Source organism: Centroberyx gerrardi, chromosome 6, assembly GCF_048128805.1.
Source record: "Centroberyx gerrardi isolate f3 chromosome 6, fCenGer3.hap1.cur.20231027, whole genome shotgun sequence".
Classification (NCBI taxonomy): Eukaryota; Metazoa; Chordata; class Actinopteri; order Beryciformes; family Berycidae; genus Centroberyx; species Centroberyx gerrardi.
In genome coordinates this window covers 3,124,368-3,148,995 of record NC_136002.1, presented here as the reverse complement: position 1 = coordinate 3,148,995, position 24,628 = coordinate 3,124,368, and the positions used below count along the sequence as shown (strand labels likewise).

The 24,628-nt window shown below is 42.2% G+C and overlaps 1 protein-coding gene across 3 annotated transcripts in view; it reads right to left on the bottom strand.

The window, feature by feature from the left end:
- Nucleotides 1-24,628, bottom strand: part of sgsm2 (small G protein signaling modulator 2) — a 75,436-nt gene that overhangs the window by 24,057 nt on the left and 26,751 nt on the right. For all 3 annotated transcript variants that reach the window (XM_071922158.2, XM_078284122.1, XM_078284123.1), the window contains exons 3-7: nt 8,537-8,705; nt 3,680-3,847; nt 2,742-2,809; nt 1,996-2,144; nt 1,094-1,228 (exon numbers count right to left, since the gene is read on the bottom strand). In XM_071922158.2, the coding sequence (XP_071778259.1) occupies nt 1,094-1,228; nt 1,996-2,144; nt 2,742-2,809; nt 3,680-3,847; nt 8,537-8,705 (689 nt within the window). The remainder of the gene's footprint in view (nt 1-1,093; nt 1,229-1,995; nt 2,145-2,741; nt 2,810-3,679; nt 3,848-8,536; nt 8,706-24,628) is intronic.

Here is a 24,628-nt window from a genome sequence, read left to right as displayed (position 1 = left end):
ATTGTTATAATTATTATTATATCACTAATAATATTAGTAATATTATTATTATTGTTATTATTAATATTATTATTATTGTTTAATTATAAGATTTTATTTAGTCAGTCCCCCAGGGTAATTTTAGTTCCTACCTGTAACGTGTGTGGACGTTGTTGAAGAGACACGAGATTCTCTGTGCACATGTGAGAAGCTAATGCTGAGTTGTTACCTGCTACTGACATTGCCGTTTTGGCCCGGTATTAAAAAGAGGATCAAACAACCACTGTAGCCCGATTATTGCCCACAGCCCGGGAGACTGGAGTCTTCACATAAAACTTAGGGTTACAATACTTTAACATTTCCCATCTGGCAACGCTGCTTAGCTGTTCCACTGTGAACCTCCACTGCCGATATGCAAGGCAGAAACACATTTTTGACAGATTTTTTTGGCCTGACGTTCTCTCTCAGGGAGAACGGCTACGGCTCTCCGAGTTAGCTGTAGCAAAGGCTAACGTTGAACACAATAACTAGTAATATAATAATATAATTAGAAAACGTGTAGGAGATTTTTCTAGCGAGGTTAGCTAACATATTCAGTAATAGCGGAACTTATTTACGAGCCACTTATTGCTATTGGTTAGCTAGAAGGCTAACTAGTCAAGATAGCTGCATAATGTTAGCTGTGAGTGTGAGCCAAGTCTTTTGAGGGTAGGAGGGCCTTCAAACAACAACAAAAACACAGCCTCGGCCCGCTTCTGTGTTTTTGAATGTAGAAATCTCTGCAGTGCATGTGCCGTGGCTCACTTTGTTTAACTCACTACAATTCAGCAACTCCTGCTACTCGTCATATTATGCTTCAGTAAAGTAATAACACAAGTTAAATTTAAGAAAACAGCGCACAGTTGAGTGGCAACTGGCAATATCCTCTAATGCATAAACAAATATGCCAAGTGTAGACACTTGTGGGTGTTGCAGGTATTGGTTCTCTAGGATTATCGCAGAAATCCGACTTCATACCCACTGTTCAGTTGCAGTAGATCTGTGTATGTACTGGTCAGACAAAAGAGTACAACTCTATAAAAGCTGATCACAAAGTGACAATGTGCAGTCCTACCGGTTGCACCAGGACATTGTTTTTGCCGTAGAGAAGGTGTGTCCGGGAGTTCTGGTGAAGTGACTCCACGTACTCCCTGGCCGAAGCAGCAAACCTGTCCTCTGACATGCTCCCACTGGACTGCCTCTTGCGGATCTAGACACCAAAGACAAAATCGGAATTGTGAATGAATCCTGGTACAGGAGCCAGTAATACTCCATTTAAAGTCAGTTGACTGAGTCTGATGGCAGCAACCAGACAGCGTCCAGCGTCCAAATTGGCCTAGATCCAATTCCTGATGGCTCACACATCCATTTTGTGAATGGGAAAAATGGAAAAAGCTACAACAACACATTGTTTCTAGTGCATACTAATAAAATTATTTAGCATATAGCCTACATGTAAAGCCAAAGAAATGTTTAAATTCAAATAGACTGTTTCTGGTGATTTTGGTTAATATAAAATAAATTAGAAGTCCACCCATATAATAGCCAAGCACAATATATGTCTAGTATTTTCAGATTTATTGTGAGTAACTAGCTAAATCTTATATACCCTGGTGCCCAAATTATGATGATTTACATAGAATGCAATGAGACACGCTCCCTTTGGTGTAGCGTCTCTGTAACAAGGACATTTTGGTCCAGTTTTCATTCCAACCAAATACTACAGCATCTGATTTCACTAATTAACACCCTTTCAACCAGAGTAGTGTAGTGTTTGGTTGGAATGAAAGTGTAGTGTTTGGTTGACTCTTGGGCCTTGATGGCACATAATCGAGAACCGCTGCTCTACAAGTTCACTATTACAATTAAATTCCCTAACACACTAACTCCCACCCCTCACCTCCCCTCCATCACACATCAACACCTCCTGAGCACTGAAAAAGCCGACTGAAAACACCCTGTACCCTCCAGCCTCACCCCCAGAGCGGGCCGGCGGCTGGGCGAGGCGTCCAGGCCCCGGTGGGCGCCATGGATGCGGTGGCGTTGGACCAGCTCGTTAGCCGAGGGGTCCGTCCAGAAATGATCCGAAGTCTTCAGCTTGGTGTACTCCAGAGCACAGGGCCCCACTGGGGATACACCGATACACACACCGACACACAGGTAGTAAGGAGGAGACAGGGTGACAAGTGTAACTCCAAAACTTATATCCATTTTGGAAAAAATCACTTACCTGAAATGTATTTGTCATTCATTTATTTCAAAAAGTACAGATTAATTATTACTTTAATGATGTATCTTTATTAAGTCAATATTCAATATTTAATAAGTCCTCAGTAAATTTGAAGAGCAGGTGTATGATGAATAAATTACAGAAAAATAATTGTTCCACATCAGGGGTTCTGACCATATATTTCTCACACACAAATGAAAATCTTCTGAAACATTGCTGCTGACTTTCATCAAGGAGGTAACAATGAAAAACAAAAGCATTTTCTGCCTTCATTTCTATACTAGCACTTTATTATACATCAATATTCTATGAACACAGGAATATTTGCTGCTTCTATGTCTGGATGCTGCTGTTGTCACTCTTTGCTATTGGCTGCTTGTAGTTTTGGCAATTTAGGAGTTTAAGCTCATTCTATTATTGCACTTACTGTAATGCGCTCTGGGTGAGAGCAGCTAAATATCTAAAATGTAAATGTAATGTGTAATATACTCACCCAGTAGGGCAGCTAAGATGGGCCCGAAGACTGGGTCGTGCATCAGGGCTTCCCTCTCATAGTATTTACTGCATTGATAAACACACAGAAAGACAGACACAATGAGAAAGCCCCAAAGGAGGAGTAAAGGAAAAATCCATCCTCAGATCCTTCTGCACATACATATCATCAATCTGTGATGTTCAATACTTTCCAGGAGTTATTTTGTGATGAAGTGTTGTAATTTTCTTTTTTGGTGTATCTATGTTCCCTCAACCTGCCTCATCTACTTCTACCTCAGTTACTGATTTCCTACGTTTCCCAGAATTCCTTTTGACAAGAGAAGGGGTGTGAACTTGTTGCTTTGAGTCAAAGGTGGGTGTAGGGGCATATAAATAGCTTAAAGATGTGATCATTCAGCTGCGGATTATACATGTCTATGATCATGGCTACGCGGTTACTGTTGATGTTTTAGCTGAAAAATTTCTGCTATCACAGAACCCCAACCCTAGCCCTAACCCTAAGAACAATACACCACCAAACAACAAAATGGGCCCAGAAATGCAGGGTACATCACCAATAGCTGTTATTTTTTACATTGTTCAAGTGTTTTTGCGTGGATTTTTTTCCTTTCACTCCAATAAAAAGTGTGATCCAGATGACTAACATTATCCAAAACCCATCACTGCACTTACGACTGGCATATCACGTTTCAGGCTTTCATCTCTGATATTAGGGGCTATTGGAAACTCAAGTGGCATTGCACCATTGTATCTAGCCAGACAACGCACAGAACAAAGCAATCAAGAGGGAGAAGAGTAGAGAAAATGAATAGAGGTAATTCAAGGGATTGCTCATCATTCAGCTACATCAAAGCTTTAACTGGCTTAAAGTGAGTCATCGTTCACCAGTGCCGATCAGCAAAGAATCAGGACCGTGAAGCAAAATGGACGACTCACTTGGAGTTGTCCACGATGTACTGCACTATCTTGTCCAGAACTTTCTCGAAGAGGGCGGTGCGGACCCAGATGTGTTTGATGGCCTGGGCGGAGAGGGGCTGCGGGGGGCGGCTGGTGGTCGAGGAGCCCTGCCTCCTCAGTGGTTCATGACCTACGCTCTGGGTTCTCCTGGAGGGCAGAGGGGAAAGGTTTGTAAAAAACCAGAACGTCCAAAGAATGTGGAGAGGTTAGTACATACATAGAAAGAGACTAATCACTAATTATAACATATAACAGCTGATCACCAATCAGTTTGTAACAAATCTATACCGTGTCCGTCCAGCATGTTGATGGTACACTGTTCAGTCTCTCTAAGAGAAGACCGCTTTTATCCCAGACTGAGTTTGATCTCTGGCACTTCAGCAGCGATCAGACGAAACCACTCACAAACCCCCACTTCAACAACCAAATGAGAGTGTGTGTGAAGGGGGGCTACCAGTCACGATGCTCGCAATCCTCCAGCCTTTTCAACTAGGCTGTGTTTGTGTGTGTGTGCACGTGGAGGGGGGATCAGCTACCAACAGTCACGATGTTTGCAATCCCCCACCCTCTTCAAGAAGGTTCGGTGTGTGTATGTGTATGTGTGTGTGTGTGTGAGTGTGTAGTGACAGCAGGAACTCCAGAGGGGCATCAGGATGATGTCAGAGAGAGAAGATAAGAAAGAAAGCAGAGGGAAAAAGAAAGAGAGGGACGACCTGTTCCAAATAAACCCTGCTATTATCTGGTGCAGTGGGTACCAACACCCCCTAACTCAGCACTGAGGAAATCCATGCCCCCTAACTTCCCCTCCACCCCCCACCCCACTGTAAGGTGGTCAGGCTCTGTGTGTATTGTATTGTCTAAGTGAAAACAGGATTCATTGCTATTTGCTTCAGTTATTCCTCTAAAAAGAGCGCTTTCAAGTGATGTAATACCCGCTCTGGCGGCCATGTTGGAGGTCCTCGACATTTGGCCAACAGTGGCTGTAAATAGCCGATTGTGTTTCAAAATGTAAAATTCGGCCATCAAAGCAGAATTGAATAGAAATGGTTCATTTCTGTGCTGTTTTTGATTGGGATGCGATCATTTCATCACTGATCTGATCGATGTTATGTTGAGATAATGTCAGCTTGCTAGGTCGCTAACCATAGTATCTGGTCAGCTAACCATTACTGTCTTGTTATTAACACATCTGATTTACACATTAGCTAATGTATCTAAGCTAGCGCAAGTGTTAGTAGTGGCATGTAGTCATATGTTGACATTAGCATTTGGTTGTGTTGCTAAATTAGCTAAATTAGATAACAAAGGTAAAAAGGTTTGTTCAGGTTTACCAAGCTGACTTAGTTAAGAGGATTGTACACGACTCCCAGTTTTCTGGAGTCGATTCTGACTTCTGATTGTAATTGTGTGTGTTGTTCAAATCAATTGATTCCTATAGATTAAATCATAGGAAGCAATACAGACCACTGTGTGTGCAGCACCCAAAAGGTTCACGCAATTCATGCAAAAATAATGGTCCAGTATGGTTTGCCTCTTGACCAATTAGCTATTTTATATGCACTGACAAAAAAAATCATCACCCACACCACAACAATCTTTTTCAGGTGTCTCTCTTTTTCTATTCTGTTTTTCTATATTTAAGAATTATTTGTGCACTGCCAGTTCTCCAGTGGCTCCTCAGAATCTCCAATGATTCTGAGGAACATACTAAAGGAATTAAAGCTTTTTGAGAAGCTTGGACTTGAACCCATGCAGGCTACAAACGTGAGGTGGCGGTGCTTCACTACCATCTGGCTGCTGTGAACATTTACAAGCATGAGCACATGACACCTGGAGCACATGACATGCCTGCTATTACATGCGATAAGGTGACATTAAAGCTGCAGGTTGTAGATGAATGAATGCATTGAAATGAATGAAATTCCCCAAGATGAAAATGAGTTTTGGGAGCTAAAAAGAGATAGAAAGAAGCATACTCTAGGTCCACTGTTGGTTATTGTTGCTTCAAAGGGTTAATATTTTGGATTGTATAATGTATAAGAGAATGTATGTTTCGTAAAGTCAAAAAATCTCAGGGAATGAACTATTCATTATGCTTGCTATGATGATGCATTGTCCCTAAGCATCTATCCACATAAATATATATCTATAATCTATTTGTAATTATTTAAGCTATTTATCAAATGTGCAAATCACTTCTATGGCAACATCCTTCCCTACAGTATGTTGCCCTGCCTCCTCCAAGCAGAGCTCTGTCATTGGTCTTTACAAATTCAAAATGTCAACAAATGTCAACATGTAGCTGACTGAATGTGCGGCATTGATTACAACGAGATTGCATCCTGAGCCGACAAATGAATATGAATACGACAAGGAATATGCCACGGTGATTTATTCTGCGTCCAGATTTGCATTATCGGAGTGTCAGTTCAGGGCATCTGATCTAGTGTTTCGCATTGCGTATGCGTGTGTGTGTTACTGTGTGTGTTCTGCACATGTAAAGATACTATTTTAGGGATACTGTTTTCAAACAGTGTGAGGATGTGGGTGACAGTCTGTGTGAAGTGCAAATTGTGTGTGACTACGCGTGCGTGACGTCTGTCATAGGAGATGGAAAAATGAGAAATAAGAAAAAAGGATTCATCCCAGTCATTTACATTCACCATGTTGTCAGTTCAGGTCTGCTACTAGCAGTGCAAGTCAGCAGCGGACGCTGATAGGAAAAGAAAGAGGAAAAATGAGATGGTTGTTACTAAGGGATCATACTGGTACTGGAGGCTCTGAGGTGTGTTTGTGTGTGTGTGTGTGTGTGTGTGTGTGCGAGAGAGAGAGAGAAAGAGAGAGAGGGGGAGGGAGAGAGAGAGAGGAGAGATAACAAAAATAGATTAAAAAAGGAGTTAGATAAGGAAGGTTAAAAAGGAACAGATTACAGACAGACGAGGATGGCAGGATGTCCACCTGCAGCCTTTGACAAACAGATAACCTAATTTAACCCTAAACAACCTTTTAAATAGACCTTCCCCTAGCAGTGAGCAAGCACACACACACACACACACACACACACACACACAATGAGAAAGGGAGCGGAACAGACAGGCTGATGCATGCTAGTTAGGGTCATGTCTCCCCCTATGTAAACCCTGGTGCTTTTACACTGTGATTACCATTCACTTTACTGCTGAAACTCTTTATACCGCCGTCGATATCTGCTGATATTCTCTCCCTCTCCCTCTCCCTCTCTCTCCCTCTCTGTTGTTTCCCATCATGCTCTCCACCTCTCTCGCCGCCAGTGGCGCAACCGCGTTGCCATGGCAACCAGAGTAAATGAACAATGGAGCTCTGAGGTGGGGTAACAGGGAGGGGGGAGGGGGAAGGCACACCTGTATGTGCGTGTGTGTGTGTGTAGTTGCGTCTGCATACAGTGTGTGTGTGTGTGTGTGTGTGTTATGAATGCATGTATGCATTCTGGTGAGGGGCGGAGACTTGCGTAAAGCAGATCCATAAACAATAATAGGTTTTAATGTTCCGTGCAGTCTGTCTGGGGAAATAAAGGCCAATGAGATGTGACAGCGGCTGATATGAAGACAAACATGTTTAACTGAGCTGATCTACATCGCGTAATCCATCCATGTTGCAGCGCTCTCTCACTAGACCTTCTGTCTGTCTGTTTTAGCGTGAATATGTAGATCTGTGTGTGTGTGTGTGTGTGTTGCTCAAAGCCCTGTCTTCTCCATTTGGAAGCCTTTCTCTTTAGCCTTGGAGAGGCCTGCGGTAGCCATGTGGCTTAGGCTAATGGACAATTAATGGGCTCGCAAACAGCTCGGCTAGCGCCTAAGTGCCTGCAGACAAAGCAGTTTATCATACCGTGTGCACTCTCTCCCACATACACACACATTCAAAGGCATACACAAGTATACACACACACACACACACACACCCAGAAACAGGCCCGGGGCTTATCGCAGTGTGTACACAGATGCTTGGCTTTAGTAAACACTCACCTGGCCAGAGGTTGAGTCTGCTGGTGGTTGAAGTGTGTCTTTAGCTTTGGGCTTTTGGTACTGATCTGGCGTAATATGAGTGATATAAAGTTGATAAAACGAAATAAAACTAAGTGCATGAAAATGGGTGGAAAATTTAGATTGCACAATATGTATGTCATATTAACGACAGCTGTCTCTAGTGGTATATTTGTTATTATTTGTGCTTATGTTACATAATTAAAGTTACCCAATGCAAGATGTTTATCTGTGTGTCCCATCCCCACTAATTGAGATGCGGCAGATTCTCCCTATTTTGCCCAAATTAAATTCTAGTGTTGGGAATGGACACTGGCGGGAAATCTTCTCCACACAGGAAGGGACAAATTGAAACTTAAGAGCGAAATCCAAACTGTCTCCTAAACAGCAGCGAGTGCAGAGAAAGCTGGACTCACCAACATCTTTTGTCTCTTTGGTATCTTTTGGTATAAAGCATCACAGAGCGGCCGGGCTGGTAAACAGTTCAAATAAAGGTGAAAAAACAGCTGGATGTAAATGAATGGTGGGTTGCTGACTATTAAAGGTTAAGGCTCAAATGTGGGATTATACCACATACTTTAAAGCTGCACCAGAATTCCATTTGGGCAAACAGAGTGAATGCACAGCATCTCAATTAGTGGGGATGGGACGTTCTTCTCTACTGCAGCCCTACTTTTGCGATTTAGGCTGATAAGACAGGTGGATTTTTACATAAAACTCTTGCCGCAGTGCAGCTTTAAGTCCAGGAAGTTTTGTCGGAGTAAAGGGGTGGGTGGGGGTGGGGGTGGGGGTGGGGGGTGATTGCTGGGTTACCCACCTGGTGATTTCAGCCTGTTGCTGCAGTTGCTCCTGCACTTTGCGGCAAACCTCGCTGGCGGTGTCGTTGACCTTACCGATCTTGGTGAAGAGGGCGGCGATCTTGTCGCTGCGCAGGAAGCCCGCCGCCCGTCTCTTCAGCAGGTGGCCCAGACAGGCCTCGATGGCAGCTGCGGAGGGCAGGAGGATGAGAGGCGGAGTAGGGGGGGAAGGGAATGGAGAGACGGAGATGTATCAGGGATCAGAGTGCGGTTCCATGAGAAGTGTGACATGAGGAAATGGATAAGGAGAAGATGTGAGGTGTTAGGTCATTGAGAGATGAAGAGGGGAGAAAGAGAGACAGAGAGAGACAGTTAATATACAGAAATCCACCACATCGACATTGTGCTCAACAGTGAGATGATTGGTATCTTCTAATGGGATACAGTCCATCTGGATATGGATATATGCCATTATTCAATTGAAATCATCCTATTGTAATTTCATTTTCCATATAATAATGTATGATACAATTTTTATTTAAATGAAAGAATCCAATTTTCAATTTCATTTACATGTTGGAAAATGCATTATTACTGCAAAAATTAAAATGAAAGCTCCACTGACATTTAGTTTTCCATGTACTCCAAAGCAATAACCCTGAAATCGAATGTTCAAATTTGCAATTTAATTTCCTTATTGTGGTCGCATTATTTAGGACAAAAATAAAAATGAAATCTCAACGTGCCAATTCCTATTTATTTATTTATTTGTTTATTTATGTCACATCTGGGCTTCCATAATATAGCAAAGAAAAATAGAATATAAATAAGAATACAGCAAAAGCGGATTTTATAAACATACACAACTGACAATTTCAACAATAAACAACAGAATTAGCAGGTATGAATGAAAAGCATGAGAAAACTATGGATTACAGCGGCCGAACATGCCGAGACAAAGAAAACCCCAAAAAACAATATATATGCAAATGAGATGGGACATGAGAATGAAGAAAACAATTATTTGAATTTAGAGCATATGTGCAAATATGTGTTCGCAGAGAAGGAAGTACAGAAAGTGTCAACCTGTTGCTGGGATTCATTCATGTTTGAAAATCTTTCCTCTCTTCATTCCTCCTCCAGGCTTTCCCAGAGAGTTCCGCTAATGGACTTTAGCAGTAGTGTGTGTGTGTGTGTGTGTGGGGGAAGATGTTATTAGTGAACACTTTCCTCTGTATCTCTTGATCTTCAGGGAGACTAAAACTGCTTATTGGATCGGAAGCAACGCAGTCACCTGAAATGTGATTATCCGGAGCGAGGTGCAGTTTGCCGACTGGCTACAACACCTTTAAATATTTAGAGGGTTGGAGGCAATAACCTGTAAGCAGCTGCTCCCGGAGTGGGCCCTCGAGGTCCCGGGCAGCCATGTTGTCTGGTCATTACCGACGCAGATAAGATAATATGAAACTTTAATGATCTCTGTGGGGAAACTGGGTTGTTGCAGCGGCAGCGAAATAGCGATAGGATTCAGCGAGAAAAATGATGGGTAGCAAACATAAACCGTCAGTGGAACATGTCGGTGCTGTAAGAATAAAAAATAGGAAATATAGGGTGTGCAAAACAACTGAGACACAGAAATAATTCATACAAAAATGTCAAAATAAATGAAAAAGTGTGAAGAAATCTGCATTTAACAGATGAGTAAAGCGAGGGAATATGCAGAAATTTTAATAATATGGATAATTCTGTGGATTTGCAGCTGTAATGTAACTGTAAATCATATTTGCATTAAGGCCATATGCAGGATGTGCAGAAAATGTGCATTCACTTCACCATAACTCATATACAGGACTTGCCGATTTGCATATGCGCATTACTAGCTGTCCGCCTTATCAAATACTCAAGATGGAGGAGCCCAATGTGCAGAAAAAGGGGACAATGTGCAAGGTCACACATGCTTTGCTGTCTATTCACATCATCAATACGTATTTACATTGGAAGTAGCAGATGCAAGAATTACGCACTGACTCGTATGCAGAGAATGAGGGAGAAAGGGAGGGAAAGAGTCTTTTTTCTGGCTGCGACCCATCCATTAGCAAACTCCCTCCCGCTGTAAACACTGCATTAACGCTCTGCCATAATGAGGCTCTTCCACTGATGGTAAAAGCAACGTTACGACGCAGTTATCCAAGCAAAAGTAACACAGGGAATTTGCCCAATATTCATTGCACCGTATAGTGTTTTTAATGATCAAAGTAATTCAATACTTTTTTTTATAATGTGGTGATTTAGTATGCAAAATTTAAATAAAGACGCAAATGTGAATGGGTCTCTGAGTAAATGTGCAGCAGAACTCATATTTTCATTAATGATTATGGAGAAAAGACCATCTATGTAATTCATTGTGTCTGCTTCCGTCTTTTCCTCTGTGGCGGACGCGGCTGTGGAATTAAGCGCCCGAACCACAACATCAAGCTCTGGGATGGCAGGAGAAAACTGGTGCTTTATGGTGCTAATAGTCCGCTTTTTATTGCGGGGCTTGGAGCTTTTAAAAGGAAGCGCTGAGCTTGAGAGGCTTACGGCTGTCTGGAAGCCAGTCTGCATATTTACAATGGCGGATTAACATACATGTTAAAGGTATTCTAGGTATGGAACAATACTGTGGTTGTGGTGCTGTAGTAAAATCTCCCTTTATCCCATTGGAAGCCAGTAGGCGGGATTAGCAGCTGTAAAGTTTGTGCCGGTTTACAGCGGCGGTCTACAACGGATGCACGCTTGTTTCTGTTGAAACGCAAAATCAAAACAGAGGAGGCGAGCAGCTCTCTCACGGGAGAGACCAGACCCCCACACCCCCCGCCCCCCCTCCTCCCCCTCTCAGTTTTGCTGCCCTCGCTCACGACCGGCCTGGTAATTCACGTTTTGGGTGTCTGCGGCTCTGATGAATCATCAAGTCCGTGTCCATTATGCTCATAATTGGGTTCATATTGTGATATACGCAGAAATAATGCTTTCATTTTGACGTGAGAGAGCAGAGCAACGGCTCGTCCCGGCCTCGCTACGGCACAAACGGTACCAAAGCATTTATTTTCAGCTGGCAGTGTTTTTGCACAGAGGGAAATTTGTTTCATAACTCCAAACTTATGGTTAGGATTAGCTGTGGCTGCATTTCCGCAAGAAGAAAAACTTGTGGCAGCCTTTAGACAACTGTTGCTGGTTCCATTTTGTTTAAACCTTCCACAAATATCGTGCGCCGACTTTCGTGGGAAACTGAGCCCTTCTGTGTGTGTATGTGTGAGTGTGTGTGTGTGTATGTGAAAGAGAGAGAGACAAAGTGTGACTGTGGACTAGTGTGTGAAGAGTGTGTGCCGGGTGAAAAACAAAGTGAAACCATTTGTGTGTTTGCCTCATCCCTCCAGTGCCTGCTGGTTTTGCCTGCCTGCATGCATCCCTCCATCCATCCATCTATCCATCCATCCATCCATCCATCCATCCACCCACACACTCACTTTCCCTATCCTCCCTCCCCTGCTAATAAGTGCGAAAACGCGCTCATGCTCGGGCACAGTTGCTGTTCGCATGTCGTTCTATTCAGCATAATTTGGACCAGTGGACAGCCGGGTACTAACTGTACTTCTCTTCATCTGCACACGTGCTGAAACACACTGCTCCAACTCCACATAGCAATAGAGTGCTGTTACTTTGCTGAAATTCTATTTAAAGGGCAATGCCGCCTATTTTCAGTAGTAGAGTCGGTCTTTCTCTCAGGTCACATGAGCAGCTTACCAGGGATGAAGGGATGGGATGATATGTTTATCTCATGATACGATTTGATATGTGATATGGGGTTCACGATTCGATATAACCACGATACAATGTAATAAATAAAAGTGCAATGACAACAAAGTCTGACTGCAGAATTCTGTTTATTTCTGAGCCACAGATCTTTCTAGCAATGGCATTGGCTCGCTAGAAAGAGCATACTTTCTTGGGCTTCAAATTTTGTGCTGTGAAAGTCAGTTATCAATACGTCTATTGCGTCAATGTCAATATAAATGATAACTTATTTTCAGCTACATGCACATCCTCTTCAATGGGAGTAATATGTATATAATTAGTATATAACATATTCTTCCAGGATCTACTGTACTGTATCAATTTAAGTGTTTAAATGTAAATATCTTTGTTTGATATGGATGGTGGACTTCAAAAGCTGGAGACCAATTTCAATGATTTTCAAATGAGAGGAGACTAACTTTCAGCGGCGATTAATGTCATCTTTTTATTATTGGAGTACCAGAGATCTTTGCTAATTACACTGAATTTGCGAGAGAGAGAGAGAGAGAGAGAGAGAGAGAGAGAGAGATGTTGGAAAGCAGATGTGATATATTCCTGCTGTTTTTGCATTTTATACCACTGTAATCTCTATTTTTTTTTAACGTATTTTGTAGCACTGTATGTGTGTATATTTTGATATTTTGCATGATGCTTCAACTACATATGCGTTGACTTTGAAAATGAAAAATTACATTTTAAAGAAACACAGAGGCATTGGCAGGTGGATCTGGCCTCGTCTCCACTGAGATCATTAGCAGATCTAATTAAGACCGAGCTAATTAGGGAGCGCCGCCTAATTAGTGGGTGGACTGTCTGTCTTGCCATCGCTATCTCAAGTCTCCTATCTGTCTGCCTGGCTGTCAGCATCTCTAACTGTCTCTGTGCCAGTCCGTCTCTCTCACTGTCCCGATGTCTAGAAGAGATATTAAAAATCGGATGTCAGCCAATCAGCGTCGTCCACCTCTGATATGATGGATATCATGCAGTTTCAACACTACACTGGTCGTCTGTCAGAAGCCCTTAACCTGAATTCATTCTGATATTTTGATCAGATTCCACATAACTATACATGGATATGTTGTTATTCTTATTCTTCTTTTCAGTGGAGAGTTTTAGTGTCCCATGATGGTCTAAATGCTGTTTCAAGGGCTTTTCCATCCTGACAAGAATACAATTCTGCGGAAACACTGAATACCTAATTTTGGTCAAATGGTCAAAGATATTGAATATCAGCTATTGAATATCGGTATTGGTCTTCAAAACCCATACTAGCTGAGACTTCAAACTGAAACACTGGATATGTTTACATGCAGGGAGAGTTCTGTTGTCACTTTTGGTGTCAAACTCAGACTCACACAGCACATGGGTACAAGGTGTGTGTGAGTGAGCACTATGATGGATTACTGTAATAATCCCTGTAGCTTTAGGCCATGACAGCTGAAATGGTGTATGTGTGTGTTTATGGGGAGCACCTACAGTACGCCTGCTATATTTGTGGATTGCTGTTCAAATGTAGTATCTGGGGTTGTGTGTGTCAAAGAGCGAGGGCCGCAATTTTGCACCGACGTTCACCGACAATCATACTGGGAGAAATCCATTGTTCGTGCCCCTTCCCTGGGGGGTTGTCGAAAGGCATTCTGGGAAATGTAAGAACCCACTAGCTGAAGTAGAAGTAGACGAGGCAGGTTGAGGGAAAGTGGGTACAGCAAAAAAGTAAATTACAACACTTGATCACATAAGAACTCCTGGAATGTACTGAACATCACATTTTGATGATATGTAACAGTGTAGGAGTGTCCGAGGGTGGAATTTTCCTGTATGTACGGTACTGTACTGTACACACCCACACACACAGACACACACACACACACACACACACACAAGGAAATCCAGAGAATCCCTTTAAAGTTGATCTTTATTCTTTCTTTATGCATTCTCTCTTCTTCTACACTCCTTTTTATTTGTTTTATTTACCTTATCCTATATTTCTTATCTAATGCCTTATGTGTACAGCACTTTGAATTGCCTATGTGTACGAAATGTTCTATATAAATAAACTTGCCTTGCATTGCCTTAAAAAGAGAAGGATCCGTCTCTAAGACTTGAAATAAACGAGTGTGTAAAACCAGGATTCAGTTGAATTCTGTAGAAGTGATTAGCTACATTGACTTTGATGTAGGCAATCAGCAGATAAGATTGGACCTTTCATTTGCAGAGGTATTTCATGTGTGTTTCAATCATTATTTTGAGAGCCAATCTCACATTTAGTCTAGCCAGTAAATCAGTGGTTAAAAGATCATTCAAAAATATACATGGATATGTCAAATGTCAGCAATTTAGACAAAATAGTCTATGATAGAGGTAATCTGGAGTATTTTTATTCATTGCTGAGTCTGTACCTTTCTGACTTTATGACTCATGCTGCCGCCCCACCACCTATTGGTGTACAAACAGCAAGAGAGACACAAGAGACAAGAGATTAAAAGGCAAAATATAGAGATGAAACACACTTTCATACTTCCCTTTTCCTCCAGACCTCCTTCCTCCCTCTTTCTCCCATTAAAGACTAGTGGAAAGGAGAGCTGTCCCACTCCAGGGAGGAAATCAACAAAACACCACAAGAACACCACAAATTCTGACGACGACGTTTTGCTCCTCGCTGGAATGTAGTGAGAGCAACAGCCAGAGAAACCAGAATCAGCATAAGACTCACTTTAGTTGCCATGTAAAATAAATGGACAGAGATTTGTCTTTGGTCCAGAGACAAATTGACAACTTACAGAGTTTCACAGTTCATACTGACACACAGGACAGTAGTGCAAAGGGGCTGAACACCCAAAATGATCCAGATCCAGATTCACTAAGATTGCGTTGCAAGGTCAATCTGTGCATTTTTTTTGCACCTCATCTCTCATTCTCATCCACTAAGACATTTGTGCAAATCAAGTTGTAGCACAAACAAGCCCTCGAAAAGTGCACTGCGCAAACAAACAGCCCCTTCATCACCAATTGCTAAGCAAATTGCAAAGTGCTTCAGACTAATCCACCAAGGCTGGCACCCTCGTAACTTAAAGCACCTTTATAATTGGAGCATTTTCGGATCTGATTTTAGATTCTGGGATGGAAAAAAACCTTGTCTCTTGCTCGCCTGACATGCTGGAGACAGTGCAGCACCTTGCAGCAATGATAGAGCCATTCTGAATGGTCAAACTGATCTCAGCGTAAAATCTTTGTGGCACTTATCAAAGGATCTTAAATATAGTACAATAATTTGGGGCAGTCGGTGTTATTAGTTAGTGCAATTAAATTGGGTGCAATCTCAATTTGCATGGCCTTGCCTACAAATAAATATATAAAAAATGAGATCTACATTGAATTTAAATGTGTGTGACTATGACAGGTGCAAAGAGGCTTTACTATTTTCTAGTCATTGCATAAGGTTAGTGAATAGTAACAAGTCTGTGCCCTTCCTTGGCCAATCCATTCAAAGCATCCTAACCATAGCGCTCAGTGGTGCACTCTAAATCTCTCTCATAACATTTTGTGAATGACTGCCTACCTAATGTGATGAAAAATGTCGCTAAATTCAAATTAAATATAAAAGCTACACTAAGCAAATTTGCATGTCTGCAGCTCCAAATGGCAGTGAGATGAAACTGTTTGGAAAAACTCAGAAATCCTGTAAGGTGAGGTCAGTAAACTGCACACAGCACGCTCATGTTCGCCAACCAGGCCGGTCTGTGATGCTTCATACCAAAGGAAGTTTTGATTTGTCTCTTCCTGTGGGCAGAGAAGTGTCCATACCTGACGCCAGAAATGTATTTGGGCAAATAAGATGCATTTCAATTAGCGGAGATGGGACGCTCTTCTCTACTGCAGCCCCACTTTGTTATTTAGGCGGACAAGACGGGTGTATTTTTCCATAAAAATCTTGCCTAGTGCAGCTTGAATGAACAGCCTTGCCTGCGACATAAAATCTGTAAGTGATTCTTATGTATGGCAGCTTTAAAGGAGGCCGGCATCCCACAGCCAGTAGCTGCTATTCGACAAGGACAGTGGCTGACGAGCTTGCTAGGTGGGAAGCCGGTGTGCAGAGTGTGCTACAGTGAGCATATGGTTGTTTCCATGATCAAACTTCACACATTTTACATAACACCGCCATCAGTGATATCGCATACTAAACTGTACTTTGCATCCCGCCCACAACAAAACGCGAACAGCAGGAACAACAGGAATCCAGCTTTATTTATTCCCCTCATTGCTGGCAATGTTACAAGGAACGAAAGACGTACAGCAGGGGTGGAATGCACAATAAACACCAGCACACTTTGGTATCTGTTCATGCAGCTGTGGATAGGATGCCTCTGCTACGGTCTTGCAGGTAGATTTAGTGTAAATTGACTCAGTCTCTTGAGATTTCTGCCTCCCAGGCTCCTTCTACTCTCTTGCGTGGGATGGGAGGATGTCAGAAGGAAGAAAGGAGGGGGGGGGGGGAGGAAGGCGGGAGCAGAGATGGTCAAGAGGTCAGCCCGGGTTGGCATGGCGACCGATCTGCATCTGCTTTGCGGTTGCCATTGGAAATTAACTGTTGCCGTGACGCCGCCGCGGAGCTTCTGCCACGGCGGAGCTTCTGCCACGGCGGACCGAATTAGAATCGCCGTTCCGCACCTTGCCGAGTTGCAACCTGGACTATGTGAGGATGAAAGCTCTTCAAGAGGTGCGTCGTCTGGCATGACTAAGACTGCAGTCGGATGATAAAGCGGATATAGGGAGGATTGAGTGGGTTCAGGGCAGGGCTTACCTGAATGCAATTATAACGGTGTACTGATGAGGTGAGTCAGAATGGGAATAAAGGTGCTGGGAACACAAGAGTAACGTGTGATGTAAGCTGGAGGAAGAAGACAGGAGGCATGTGGGGATGCAGCGATATCTTAGCTGATCCTGTGGACGCTCATTTGTGATTACTACAGCAGAATAAAATGGAGCTAATATTGCGATTCATCTTTCTGCCCCGCGATATGTATCGTCACATTTTTGTATCGCGATATATTGAATTTCGATATATTGTCCCATTTCCCATCCCCTTTCAGTACAATGCAATGTGTATGGGAGTTTGGATCTAAGATGTGAAGCTGGTGATTTGAAAGCAAAGCTGAAACACGGAACCCCTCTCTCTCAAACACATGCATGCCACACACACACACACACACACACACACACACACACACACACACACACACACACACACACACACACTCATAAAGTGAGCTGTCTTTGATGGATATCCTCTGTTTCCACTAGAGAGATGAACACTCATCTTACACACTTCAAGCCTTTAATCTCTCTCTCTCTCTGTCTCTGACACACACACACACACACACACACACACACACACACACACTCAAGTGCACAAGTGTGTGTGTGTTGATATTATCGCCTTGTGATTCACACCTTAGCTTTACACCTCTTCCTCCTCTCTCTCACGCTTCCTCTGTTCACCTCATGACTTCCAACACCTCTTCTCTCTCCATGCATTCTGTTTTCTGTTGTTCACACAACGCGTTTCAATTACTGTCTATGAAAGAAACAAAGTCTAAGATTAGGCTGTAAACTATTAATGTGTGTAGTTTCCATAAGCGGGGTTTTTTGGGAGAGAAAGATGACATGCTGCAGACTTTAAAAGCTGCACTAGAGTTTCATGGAAAAATACACTCTTATCAACCTAATTCAGCAAGTGTGGCTGCAGCAGAGAAGAGTATCATCTTCCCTAATTGAGACATCATAGATTCACCCTATTTAACCAAATTATTATTATTATTTGGGTGTCGGTTATGGTCACTGGCAGGAAATCTTCTCACTGAACAGGAGGTGACAAATGGAAACTTAAGAGTGAAAATCAAATCTGTCTCCTCAACAGCAGTGAGTGAGCGCTCCGTCCAGAAAGCTGGACTCACCAACGATGGCAGAACCTCTCCACCACCTCCACACCAGCAGACACTAAGAGGAAAAAAGCATTCTTGGGTAGTGAACTCCTCAAAATTCAAACAGTTACCTCTCGCCAACATTTCTCAACATGCAAAATTGCCCAGTGCAGCCTTAATTGTCTTGGGCATAAATTTGGAATGAGAAAATCATTTTGCACCAGGCTTGGCTACAGTCGAATCTAAAGCTGATGATACACAGGCAAATTTGGCGCAAAATTTGGTGGCAATGGACAATGAGCATGAGCAACTGGGCAATGGGCAAAGAGGGCAACAGGCAGTGAAAATAGATGAAATAACATACTGCTGCCATCACTGTTATCTTGACCTCCTCTTTTCTACTGAAGATGTAATAATTTAAGGTTATCCACAAAGAATCAGTTGTGTTTACTATTTAGTAGCAGTTGGACCTTTTTGAAAATATATGGGGATGAGGACAGGTCACCTGACCAATTTTCTTATCTCTGATTGGTTGATGTTGAAACCTTGCCAGCCAAGCTTGCTAGCTGTTGCCTGCCACAGCCATACATAGGCCTATAATACACATTATGATCCAGTGGAAACCTTGATAAAATGATTAAATTATAAAATTTTCAGTATAAAAGAGGAGACGGATGATGGAAGATGGCAGCAGTATGTTATTTCATCCATTTTCACTCCTCCAAATTTGTCAGTTAGCATTGCCCATTACCCTCTTTACTCACTGCCCGTTGCTGGCAAATTTTTCCCTAAATTTGCCCAAAAATTTGCCTAAACTTACATGCAAATCAACCTGTCATATCAGTGACATCACTATCTCAATTTTTTTTTGTCAGTTATTATCTACAGGCTTTTTTCTGTGCATCTGCATGAAGCTTTATTTCTTATCCAGTCATCTCTCTTTCTTTTCTAAAACTAGTGATGTAGTGGTAAATAAAAAGGTGAGTAAATTATCACTTCCATTTGGTCATCATGGTATAAGACATGGCATAAGACAAACATCCACCAGTAGAAACAACAATCAATTATAATTTCAGAGAAGCATTTATTCATACTTTTAAAAGACCTTATCCTCATAACTTACATCAGGTTGATATGATGTATGCCATAAATTTGTCATTAAAGCTGCACTAAGCGATTTTCCAACCACTAGAGGGCGACAAAAAACGCAACACATTTGTAAATAAACCACAGCAAAGCTGCTGGACTACGGAGGCCACAAAGGCCAAACCTAGTGAAGGTCCGTGCATAAAGGCTAATAGCTAAGCTAACCGTACCTACAGAGAAGTCTCGCCGGGTACCAGTCTCGCTTTGGCAGATTTTCCTCCCGCTGAAGGTTACATGTCCCACAATGACAAGTGAAGAGGCAGGTAGCAAGTTTACTAGTTTAACAAGTTTACTCGCTCGCTTCATCGATTCCACCATTATGACATTTTTTTTCAGGAATGGGAGGGGGTGAGGGCCGCTTTTGCAGCTGGCCTGCATGTGTGGCTATTTGTTTATATCATTACATCTCACGGAAATCGCCACATAGCACACATTCATTTCAGGATTGGTTACAGGGTCTGAAATCGGTTATTGCAGGTTTAAGATTCATGCCAGCCTAAAAGGTGGTACACTGCGTTTAGGTAAGTTTACCCTCCACTACATCCCCCTCTACAGCTAATCCATCAGTTGGCAGATGAGTCTTCACTTCACATCCACCATGAATAGCTTCCAATGGTGCCACACTGCAGCAGCAAGATGGCATCATTCAGAGCAGCCCTTCCCCTCACTGCTATCATGTCACATTACAGAGAATCAATGCTTTGCCTGGGAGAAGGCAGATGTGCTCATTATGTTTGGAGTGGAGCGCTAATCATGGTGATTGTCAAAGAGAGTTGGGGCTGATTAAGCACTGAGTTGTAGGAAGGCTGCTGTTTCTGTTTGCCTGTGTGTTCACACAGGGGGAGGACAATATAACGGAAACACCTAACAATATATGAATAGTAGCTTAGAAGGAGTAGGGCAGCTTCAGTCCTGCTTGTCCTGGTGTCATCCTGCATCCTGAACTGTGTGTGCTGGCATATTGGAGCTTTCTTCAAGAAGGAAAGCCTCCAGTTCTTTGAGAGACGAAGGAGGTGGAAATTTACTTCCCATAAAGTTTCAGTGATGTTTACATCTGCTGGTTAGGAAGGCCATGGAAGGAGTTTGACTTCATCCTGCTGTTCATGAAACCAGCATGTATGGAGACCCCAGTGTATCTGTGTACTTACTCCAGTAGATAGCACTATACTATTACAGATCCACCACTATGTTCTGTTACAGTTGGTAACAGACATTCTAGGTTTAAGGCTTTCTCTAAATGTAAACCCGTCTGGATGGAGGAAAGGCAGAAAGACTCATCAGACCAGATTACTTACTTCCATTGCTCATGGCTCCAGGTTTTGTGCTCCTTCCACCAGGTTATGCATTGTGCGTTGGCTTGGATGCCACCTTTATGAAGCTCATGACGTACTGTTTTGGAATCACAGAGGTGTTAACTGAATTCTATGGTAGGTTTTGAGTCTGTAGTTTGACGCATTTAGCAACTATCCTGTTAAGTGTCCGCCTATCCCTGTCAGTGAGCTTTGACTTGCAACTACTGTTCCTCTTTGCCGATACAGCTTGTCCGTGTTCAGCTTATGTTGTTATGATTTTCAAAACTGTTAGCTTAATATGACTCCATTGTAATTGTGATTTAGTTCCTTCAAAGTTCAAGTCCTTTTTCAGGTGGTGTTTCTGTTATTTTGTCCACGCACTATGTGTAAGAGAGAGGGTCCATGTTGTTTGCGTGGGAGTGAGAGAGGTCGCAGCCAGTGGCTACCACCAGCGAGGGAGAAAAGAGGAGAGAGGGATGGAGGGATTAAAAACAGCGAGAGAGGTGAGAGTGGGTATTGGTTCTCACAACCCCTCCCTCTCTCTGACCCTTTAGGTGTCCTTCCTGATGCCTGTCTCATCTCAACAGGCGGCCAGGACCCCTGGTGCCGGTCTGCCTAGCATGTCTTTAAATAAAGTCCATGTCTTAGCAGCTGAAAGGTAGACACACACTACAGGATTTCTGGAACTCAGTGAGAGCCACTGTTACCATCGGATCCAAAATACAACATCTGGATGAAGAAAGCATTTGGGAAAAGCTAGGATGTAAGAACAGTGTAAGCACCATCATGTTACATCACTGAATGTAAGTACAGAATAAGCATATTATCAGTGGAATTGACGAAATCTTAAAAAACACGTACACATATAAACACAGATAAAGGAAATTATCTTTCACCCAAAGAATGAGTTGTTCTGCTCAAATTAATCATCTGAGCTCAGCTCCAGGAAATGCTGTCTATGCTCAATTGGTGCTTTGCTGGGCAGAGAGCGTGACCGAATGGTTGGAGACATGGAGGGAGGAGAAGGACCGGAACAGACTTTCTTTTGAACAACACAAAGGACGCTGAACACCTTGTAACTCCATTAAAATTATCTCTGCTGTTAGTCACCTTCTCTGAGACACACACACGTTTGTATTGCTAAACTTGCGAGGATCTGCCATTGACTACATTAATTCTCGTAACCCCTAACCCTACCTAACCTCATCCTTATTCTATTATTATCCCTGAACCCAAGTCCTAATCCTAAACTAACCTTAATTTTAAAGAAATATGATGAAAATAGGTTTCAGGTCGAAAACGGCCGGAGTTACGCTTTGAAGGAATAGTTCACCTCAAAAAGAAAATTAATTTAAATGAGAAGACATTGTTGAGCCAACCAACACACAGCGAGTTCACCCCCATAGTTCCATCTCAGCCTTCTCCCATGCTATTGAAGTTAACATAGCCATTTTTTCTTACAGCTACAAAAAAAGCATAAAATGTTTCTAATTTCTAAACAGCTTGTGCAGCATAATCCAAGTGTTTTCTATTCAAACGATTATGGACCACACCACACTCATATGATTATGGCCAATGATAATGCAATCAATGAGCCTAGCAGAAGCCAGTGTCAATTTATATAATTATGGTTATCAGTGCTACAGTTGTGTGTAGATGCGTTCATTGTTGAGGACTGTGCATTATGTCAACGAAACCAGCAAACTGAGCTTGAAAGCCAGAAACAGAAAGATTTACAACATGAACCCTTATTATATCATTAAAGCTGCATTAGGTATGATTTATACTGCCCCATAGCATAAAATAACCATAATATATCTGTGTGGGTTGATAGAGTTGTTGATCAATACCAATGACTCAACGATTTCTTGGCCAGGTGCCGAGATTTCTAGCTTTCCGGCCCCGTTTTAGAACAAAAACTCCCCATCCATTGGAGACACTCCCAATCTTCTCCACCTCCTCACATGGCATTGCAACACATTTCTATCCTCGAGTCTCACGAGTCTTGTGAGTTGCTCAAACTGCAAGAAACGTCTGGGATTCATCCCCGATAGGAGGAGGAATAAGGTGGGTCCATCCATAAAGTGGCCAGTCCAGTTTTGAAGGCCGATCCAAGGTGGCCATCGTAAACGAGACGCAGTTCTGTGGAAACTTTCTACTCGTTCTGGTTGGTTTAAACATTTAAATAATGTAAGGTGGCAATGCCCCTGACTGAAATCGCACTCAGGGTGAAGGAGGCCAGACGTTTCTCGCAATGTGATCAACACGTGAGACTCCACTGATTGAACGCATTTCAGCTACAAAGGCTAAAAAGCCCCATTCTCCTCATTTGTGTTTGTGTGTGCATGTGCATGTCCAACACTCTGTGACAGTGAGATAAAGTTCTCCTATAGAGGATTCAGACCACTCAGCCATAGATTTCCATTGACACAGTCTGCTTCAGCCCCTTAAGTCCCATCAGTCAGAGGAGATAAAACTCAACATTGTTTTTTTTTTCACAGCTGTCCTTTTTTTTAAAATATATATATTTGATGAGAAGTTGAGGAGGTGATGGGTAGACTGACTGAATCAATATTTAATCACCCTGTGTGCAGGCCTGCCCTGAGACCAGAGAAAATGGACATTAGAGAAGAGGAAGGCAAGGAGGGAGAAGGAGTGAGGAGAGTAGATAGAGAGAGTTAGAAGCACTGCTCTTTGCAAAGAAAAATGAATTCTGAAATTAGCACAGGGGCACTTTCAGTTTTTCTGAGAGTGAAAAACTCAGGAGGCACAATATAAAAGTGAGAATGTCTTGCCCCTTTGCTCCTGGATATTTCTGCCTTATTTTGTGATTTGCAGAACACAACCAAATAGTCCTCTTGGCTCTGCAAACCTTCTGTTGCCTCATAAAAATTTAGCCCAGTACTTTGCAGGTACATAAAAATCATCTATCACAAATTCCAATATTTAGCTGCCTCCAGATGGCCAGGTCCAACACATTTGATGCGAGCCACAGATCTCCCAATGGTCAGGAGAAAGATGAGTGAAAACAAAGCAAAACGCTCCAACACAGACTGCTACTTGTGAGCACATCTCTAAAACACATTTGGTTGTTCCTGGAGCTGGAACAGAGCCCCTAGACTACAGTACAGAAATGCATAAACATGATTAAATCTGCTTTAAAACCCACAGATCAATAAAATGCAGGCAAGTACCGATGCTGTGAGAGATGTTCTTCATTAAGAATGCAATAAATATGAGCCCTAAACTCCACCCATGGCACAAAGCTAATAACAAAACTAGCTAAAAGCTAAAGACAAATGCTGATGTGCACCGTGTTCTCTTTGTTAATTGAAGTCTTTCTGAATATGTCTTGAGGGTGTTCCAGCAGAATCAACCACCGCACCAAAATGGTTATAAAATACATCACCCCTTGACAAAATTACATCAACATAAATGTATTTCATATATTTGGGCTAAAATGTATGCAAAGCACTTTTTTTTCTATCAAACGTGGAGTGCAAATTCAACACATTTATGTGAAAGTATAAAATTCCAATGACATAAAAATGTAGGTTTGCTTAAGTATTCACCCTCTTTATTCAATTGTGCTAAATTGCCTCACTGGCAAAACATATATTCATTCTTCATCTCTGGGTAATACTAAGACATTGTGAATATATTTTCCTTTCAAAATTGCTCTAATTTTACATTTCTTGCTAGGAAGTCTCACTAAGACTCTTTAATACATCTTAATGCAGTTTTAAGGTGTAGGGTGTTTTCTGCTTCATACAGCACAGTGTGGTATACCTGTTACTAATGGATGACATTTGATTTCAGTTACTGTGCTCTCAAAGAAAAAATAAACTATCATCCTACCATCATTATAGACTATAGTCATTATTTGACTAGTTTTTCTCTATCCAATTTCTTCACTGAC